Source organism: Marmota flaviventris, chromosome 11 (genome assembly GCF_047511675.1).
Source record: "Marmota flaviventris isolate mMarFla1 chromosome 11, mMarFla1.hap1, whole genome shotgun sequence".
In the NCBI taxonomy this organism is placed as follows: domain Eukaryota; kingdom Metazoa; phylum Chordata; class Mammalia; order Rodentia; family Sciuridae; genus Marmota; species Marmota flaviventris.
The window spans coordinates 65,579,085-65,587,543 of NC_092508.1; the positions used below are offsets into that span (position 1 = coordinate 65,579,085).

General features: G+C 33.7%; 1 protein-coding gene across 3 annotated transcripts in view; it reads left to right on the forward strand.

Annotated features, from left to right (window-relative positions):
* Scn1a (sodium voltage-gated channel alpha subunit 1) overlaps positions 1-7,579 on the forward strand; it is an 85,947-nt gene extending 78,368 nt beyond the window's left edge. For all 3 annotated transcript variants that reach the window (XM_027946016.3, XM_027946017.3, XM_027946018.3), the window contains exons 23-26: positions 373-510; positions 2,742-2,846; positions 4,356-4,626; positions 6,402-7,579. In XM_027946016.3, the coding sequence (XP_027801817.1) occupies positions 373-510; positions 2,742-2,846; positions 4,356-4,626; positions 6,402-7,579 (1,692 nt within the window). The remainder of the gene's footprint in view (positions 1-372; positions 511-2,741; positions 2,847-4,355; positions 4,627-6,401) is intronic.
* The last annotated feature ends 880 nt before the right edge of the window (positions 7,580-8,459 follow it).

Sequence of the window (8,459 nt, forward strand, 5' to 3'; positions counted from 1 at the left end):
TTAATTGTGGTTACAAAAATTAGATTCTACAATATCATAATAACAATATTTTTCACATGAAAATATCACTAAAGGACTGGAGTTGTAGCTCAGTGGTAGATCGCTTGCCTAGCATGAGTGGGTCACTGGGTTCGATCCTCAACACCACATAAAAAAATAAATTAAGTAAAGGTATAAAAAATAAGATTATTAAAAATATATATCACTAAAGGATATATATATTTCAGAGATTATTTTTAGAGGTAGTTAACACAGGAAAAAATCCTGAAATATTACTAAGTACAGTATTTTCTATACTCATGAAAAAGGACCAGTGATATTTCCCACATTAAAATATATTGTAATATTTTGCAAAATATTCTCCTTTGGTAGGTGGAACTGCAGCCCAAGTATGAGGAAAGTCTGTACATGTATCTTTACTTTGTTATTTTCATCATCTTTGGGTCCTTCTTCACCTTGAACCTATTTATTGGTGTCATCATAGATAATTTCAACCAGCAAAAAAAGAAGATAAGTATTTCTAATATTTTCTCTCCTACTGAATTAGAAAAAAATAATATTTAGGATACTTTATTCATCAAATGAGTACTCAAATTCAGAGAACAAATGGTTCTATATATGGACTATTTTTTATTCCTCCTCCTCTGCTATCAACTACCACTCTCTTTCAGGCTGTAGAAAGCTGAGAATGAATGATTGTTCACATACCTGTATGCAGGCTCACCAAATATCTCTGCTTTTTCCCCCTATTTTAATTAAGAAATAACATTGGCTGTCTTTTGAAAGAAAATAATTTATAAAAATCTACAAAAAAAAAACAAAAAACTGAGGAATGTTCTACTTTTCCATGTTTTGTCCTTATAAATCCCCAGGCCCCTTTATCCATATCATCAGTTAAAAAATTACTAGAGGTTGGAAAGTGGAATAAAATGGTGGATAAAGGCAGGCTATATTTGATCAGTGTATGTTGTATCTATCCATCTATTGAAGTATCACACAAAGCCCCACTGATATGTGCAATTAATACATGTTGATCAAAAAGAAAAAAACAGACTCAATCTTTGCAAGAAATTAGGCACCAGAAATAAATTTTCTCTAGTGTTTCTTTTCATACTTTTTTTTTCCTTCTTGTTTCCTTTTATAATGTCCATTTCTTTCTCCCAGATATTTAAGTATAAGCTATCACTTCGAGTCCTAAATTGTACAGATCTCTATTTGTAATTATCATTTATGAAGCTCATTTTATTGTTTATATATGTTCATTATAGAAAGCATGAAAAGTAAATAAATATTGTCACTTGGGATAACCACTATTCATATTTCACGTTCTTCTATTCACAATGTTTCTATGGATATTCTTATTGTTGAAATTCTTTTTTTTCATCTACAACTTAAAATTTTCTTTGACATAAGTATTTTCCATTTTTAAGTCTTTATGTATACATTAACAGAAATTATTTAGCCATTCCCTAACAAGTTGATAATTTAAATTCCTCCTAATCTTTAATGATTTAAATACCACCTTGTCAAATTTTTATATCCCATAAAGGAAAAAAAAAATAAACTGAGTTTTTAGCTATTCCTTAGGATAAATTCCCATAATTAAGTGTTTTCCTTCCCCAAAATAATGTAGGCATTCAAACTACTAGTAAATATATATAAATGTGCAAGTGGTGCTTGCAGTTCCCTTGCTGGTATCAAAACTTCTTTGATTTTGAATATTTAGTATTTGACAAGATGAAAGCTACAATTATTTTAATTTTTCTTACGAATTGATTTGAATGGGATTTCAAGTGTCTCTCAGCCATATGCATTTTTTTATGTACTGTTACATCTCATTTGCTTAGTTGTTTTTTTATTATGTAATGATTACTTTTTTCTCAATACAAAACATTTCTACTCCTAATGCTAACATTATTCTCTTTACTAATAGCATAATCTTGTCAGTATCAAGCTTTTCCATTTACTCATCAGCTTGTGTCCAGTCCTCTGTCCCTACTGTCCTGTCCCACACCTGCTATACTTAGGATTTCTGATTCATCCCTCAACTCATCCAGATCTCTTTCCATTTCTTTGATTCAGTTCTTGACAGAGTCAAGTGACTTTCATGGCTAACTCCAAACCATCTTGCAATATAAATATCTTTAACTCTTTGCTAAATTTGAATAAGAACATCATTGTATTTAACTCAGAAAAGTAATATGTTGCCAGGCACAGTGGCACAGTCCTTGATTCCAGTGACTGGGAAGATTGAGAAAGAGGATCTTAAGTTTGAGTCCAGCCTGGGCACCTAATGAGATACAATCTCAAAATGAAAACTAGGGATGAAGCTCAGTAGTTGAGTTCCCATAGGTTAAATCAGCAATACAAAAACAAAGTAATATATATATGTAAGGAACTAAATATATATTTACCATCTCAGTGAGCCAAATTTTACCACTCCCTGAGTATATGATCTTGGGTAAGTGCTTATAGTTTATGGGGTTTTCTTCTCAAAATAATAATAATAATAATAATAATAATAATAATAATAATAATAATAATAATGTCTTTTTAATGAATGTAAGAACTAAATGAAATTACAGTGCCTACAAAGTACATTTAATTGCTCAAATCCTCAGCATAATCATGCTAATTGATTCAAAATTACATTACTTTTTAACTGTCTCTTTTTATTGTAATTGAAAAATCATGCACAAATGGACACAGTTTTAACCAGTTTTGATTTTTCTTTTCTATACTTTGGAGGTCAAGACATCTTTATGACAGAAGAACAGAAGAAATATTATAATGCAATGAAAAAATTAGGATCGAAAAAGCCACAAAAGCCTATACCTCGACCAGGAGTAAGAAATATCAAATGATATGGGGGGAAAAGTATACAAAACCAAAAAAAAATGTATGGGTTTTTTCAGAGAAAAGAAATCAGTTAACATTTCCAACAACAAAATTTCTTTCACATTTAGAGAATCATTAATTCATACTTTTATGGTAATGGTAAAAAAAAGTAAAAGACTAAACAAGATGGCATATAAAATGTACCTTTGTCTTCAAAAGATTTAGAACTACACAATTAGAATCCAAATTAAATGGCCAGAGAATGTGTAGACATTTGAGCTGCAGAGAGAAAGTTAATTATCTATTTGTAGAGTAGTTGCCATTTAATGCTGGGAAGTGGGTAAACCTTTGGATGGGGCTAAGGTACAAGTAGTTTCCTACTAGATTCAGAGGTTGATGAATTGTAAAGTGAAATAAAATTTTATTTTCATTTTATGTTTCCCTAGAAGTACTGAGTGTTTTGGAGAAGGAAATAATTTCAGCAACTACCATTCATATTGACTATAAATTTAGAAATTACTAACTAATGTCTTTTTAAAAATCAAGGTCAAAAATTAAATTTCAACATGATAAATAACAATCTTTGTATTTCCATGATGAACTAAACAAGCTGTGAAAATGGAGAGACCTTGCTCACATTAATGATTTTCATGACAATGATCTTTGAGCTCAAATTTGGAGGGAGCATCAGAGAAAATTCATAATGCTAGGCCAATAGTGCCTTTTTGAGAATGATGAGAAATATATACTTTCCTATGTTGATACTTATTACTAGAAGTAGAAATGAGTCAATGATGTGTATAGAAAATGTAGGATACTAAATATCCTTAGATTTTTTTTATTGGCCAGGGAAATAGATGATGGCCTTCAGTGTCTGACAGTGACAGAACTGGGGAAGAGAACTACAAATCAGTTACAAAACATGTGAAATTTTTCTTTTAACATCAAAACAAGGAACGTAATTCTGGTCTGATTATCCCTGTGGAGGCTCAGCATTTTGTTTCTGACAATGCTAGCGAAGACTCTTTAGTAGGAGAAATATCAGTATTATCATATGTGGAATGTAACTGTATGTATCCTGAGATTCCCAAGTTCCCTTTAATGATTCTTTGAGGATAAAGGAAATTGAATATTAACATTATTGTACTAATAGTATTAATCCAACTGATCATGGAAAAGTTTGGTAACATCAAATCAAACAGGTTTCTCACCTCATAATTTTAGTATATTGATATGCATTTTGTTTCCTCTGACTGATGTATACAGTATGTGATGTTTCCTATTAGAAACTGTTTGGACAAGGAGTTGCTGTTCTGATGAATAGGTACAGATAAATAGCAATTTAGATAACTAAATTTTAAATATCAATGTGCCATAAATCATCCCTTACAAAAATCAGGGTCAATCAGCTATAACGTACAATATTAGAAAGTGAATTAATGCAAAAAATTGCTGATGCATATGCTAGTGTGCAAAAAAATAAAACTGTTGCTAAAAGCATTTCTGTTTCTCTACAGAACAAATTTCAAGGAATGGTCTTTGACTTTGTAACCAGACAAGTTTTTGACATAAGCATCATGATTCTTATCTGCCTTAACATGGTCACAATGATGGTGGAAACAGATGACCAGAGTGAATATGTGACTAACATTCTGTCACGCATCAATCTGGTATTCATCGTGTTGTTCACTGGAGAGTGTGTGCTGAAGCTCATTTCCCTCCGCCATTATTATTTTACGATTGGCTGGAATATTTTTGATTTTGTGGTTGTCATTCTTTCCATTGTAGGTAAGAAATATTTAAGATTTCTCAAATTCAGTTAAAAAAAAGTGAAAGGTTAAAAACAACTTTGGAATAGAGGTCCTCCCAACATTTAATCATTGTGAATATTTTGATGCATTTCATCCAGAAGTATAATCAGGAAAGACATTACATTAGAGAAAAGCTATGGAAACACCAGCATGTAGATACTGGTAGAAGCTGGTTGAAAGATAAGGAAAAATAGTACAAAATGATGATAAAGACAAGGACTAAATGTTAGCAGATACAAAGATTTCCTACATTACCATAAAAAATGAAGTTTTATTAATCAAGCACAAGGGAAGTGAGGTAAACTGGAACTTCATTTCCTTAATTATATACTTAAAATCCTGGAATTTACAATAGACTTCATGAACAACAGCTATAAAAGATATAAGGAAGGTCTTGTGAAGGGAAGACCTCTGTGTGCAGGCCTGAAATATTCACTCTCTCTTAAACAAGGGGACATCAATCAATGTTTAACCATCCATTAAAGGGTACCTTTTTTGGGCAGTTTTTCATATCATTCCCCACTCTGAATAAATTGGCCTTAAATCCAATTCATATGTTATATAACTTTTGATCCCCAATCTAATCCATGACTATAATCCTTTCAACTCAAAGGCATTTAGATTTTTGAGCTATTCGTCAGTATAGTCTTTATTTAAAAGGAAAATTAGAAAAGAAGGTTTTTAAAAAAAAGGGGGAGGACTTGATACCAATACCAGACACAGGGAATCAAAGCAAACATCAACTTTGGATCCTTTCACAAATGCACCATGAGGTATACAAGCAAATATGTAAATAAGAATATTGTAATGGAAGCTCAGAAAAGCATCAAGTTCATAGATGAAAATAGCATCAAAAACTACTTTTTGATGGATAAAATGTAAAAAGAGGATTTATAATTTGGCAATTTCAGAAAAAAATAAATTATATTCATATAAATTTATACTAACATTATTGACTGCTGTTGTTCACCAGACTTGTGCATTTATTTATTTTTTTTTAGATTCTGACTTGGGAATGTAAGGTTAAAAATAGATTGTCAACATCCCTCAAAGACAAAAAATACTGTGGTCTTTATAGTTTAATTTATTGTTGAATGTCAAAATCAAAGGTTATTCATAATATAGATAAATAGATAACAGACATGAATGGGTCCAAATGTTAACAATTCGTGAATCTAGATGGAGGATTATTATATATTTATTGTACTATTTTACAACTTTTCTATGATAAATCTAATTATATCATTCCGCCCTACACACCTGTGAGTTCTGCATCTGTGTGTTCTTTATAGATCATGGACAAAAAAGTCTTCAGAAAAAATTGCATCTTTATTGAACATGTACAGACTCTTTCTCTTGTCATTATTTCCTATATAATAGACTATAAGCTACTTACATAGCATTTACTTTGAGTTAGGTACTGTAAGTGTTTTAGGGATGACCTAAAGTATACAGGAAAATGTGCATAGGTTAAATGCAAGTACTATACCATATTTTATGGGACTTGATTATCCATGAATTCTGGTATCCTGGGAGTGAAAGGGAGTCCTGGAATCAGTACCTTGCAGATACTGAAAGATGACTGTATTATGTGTATGTGATATCTAAGAAACATAATTGAATTTCAGTATTCTGAATTTACCTCAGAGCCTCAAAAACTTAAGCATTATCTTAATGAATAACTTTTTCATTAGTTGTATTCTCTTTGTTTTTTCTTTCTTTCTTTCTTTTATTCTCATCATTTATCCACAGGAATGTTTCTTGCTGAGTTGATAGAAAAATATTTTGTGTCCCCAACCCTGTTCCGAGTGATCCGTCTTGCCAGGATTGGCCGAATCCTACGTCTGATCAAAGGGGCAAAGGGGATCCGTACACTGCTTTTTGCTTTGATGATGTCCCTTCCTGCCTTGTTTAACATTGGCCTCCTGCTCTTCCTGGTCATGTTCATCTACGCCATCTTTGGAATGTCTAACTTTGCCTACGTTAAGAGGGAAGTTGGAATTGATGACATGTTCAATTTTGAGACCTTTGGCAATAGCATGATCTGCTTGTTCCAAATAACCACCTCTGCTGGCTGGGATGGATTGCTGGCACCTATTCTCAACAGTAAACCACCTGACTGTGATCCTAATAAAGTTAATCCTGGAAGCTCAGTTAAAGGAGACTGTGGGAACCCCTCTGTTGGGATTTTCTTTTTTGTCAGTTACATCATCATATCCTTTCTGGTCGTGGTGAACATGTACATCGCTGTCATCCTGGAGAACTTCAGTGTTGCTACTGAAGAAAGTGCAGAGCCCCTGAGTGAGGATGACTTTGAGATGTTCTATGAGGTTTGGGAGAAGTTTGATCCTGATGCAACCCAGTTCATGGAATTTGAAAAACTATCTCAGTTTGCAGCTGCTCTTGAACCTCCTCTCAATTTGCCACAACCAAACAAACTCCAGCTCATTGCTATGGATTTGCCCATGGTGAGTGGTGACCGAATCCACTGTCTAGACATCTTATTTGCTTTTACAAAGCGCGTCCTAGGAGAGAGTGGAGAGATGGATGCCCTCCGAATACAGATGGAAGAGCGGTTCATGGCTTCCAATCCTTCCAAGGTCTCCTATCAGCCAATCACTACTACTTTAAAACGAAAACAAGAGGAAGTATCTGCTGTTATTATTCAGCGTGCTTACAGGCGCCACCTTTTAAAGCGAACTGTCAAGCAAGCTTCATTTACATATAATAAGAACAAACTCAAAGGTGGGGCTAATCTTCTTGTAAAAGAAGACATGATAATCGATAGAATAAATGAAAACTCTATTACAGAGAAAACTGATCTGACCATGTCCACTGCAGTCTGTCCACCCTCCTATGATCGGGTGACAAAGCCAATTGTGGAAAAACACGAGCAAGAAGGAAAAGATGAAAAAGCCAAAGGGAAATAAACAAAAACAAATAAAAATAATTGGGTGACAAATTGTTTACAGCCTGTGAAGGTGATGTATTTTTGTCAACAGGACTCCATTAGGAGGTCAATGCCAAACTGACTGTTTTTACACAAATCTACTTAAGGTCAGTGCCTACAATAAGACAGTGAACCCCTTGTCGGCAAACTGTGTGACTCTGTGTAAAGGGGAGACAACCTTGACAGGAGGTTACTGTCCTCACTACCAGCTGACACTGCTGAAGACAAGAGACAAAGTGGTTACGCAGACTGTAGGGACCAGTTTAAAGGGGTGCAAACCTATAATTTGGGGATTGTTTAACATGAAACACTTTAGTGTAGTAATTGTATCCACTGTTTGCATTTCAACTGCCACATTTGTCACGTTTTTACAAACTCTGTTAGTGGATTCATCTTTTTTTTAATCCATATGTTGTTTGTTATATGTGACTATTTTTGTAAACAGGATTTCTGTTGGGAAATAGACTCAAGGACCCCTTTTACAGGTATGCCACCTGGGGGTCATGGCAGCCTCATGGCCCTCCCACCTTCACCAAGATATGGTTTGCATGAAGGCATGCTGCACTTAGAGATCATGCATGAGGAAAAGAGTCACAAGGGAAGCCACGACAGTTCTTAAGCAGTTCTTAAACCTCATCTGTGTTCCTGGGAGGGTAGCTGGGTGATAACTGGAGGTGCCTTGCTGATCTTGTTTCATCCAGTCTAGCCCCTAGACCAAGTAGATTGTTTGGGGGTAAGTCATTAAGTCTTAGCAGGTGCAAACTTCATTCAAATGTCTGGAGTCATAAATGTTATATTTCTGTTTATTGTATTAAAAACTCTAAATAATGAATACTGATCCTCACCCCCACCCCCCAGAA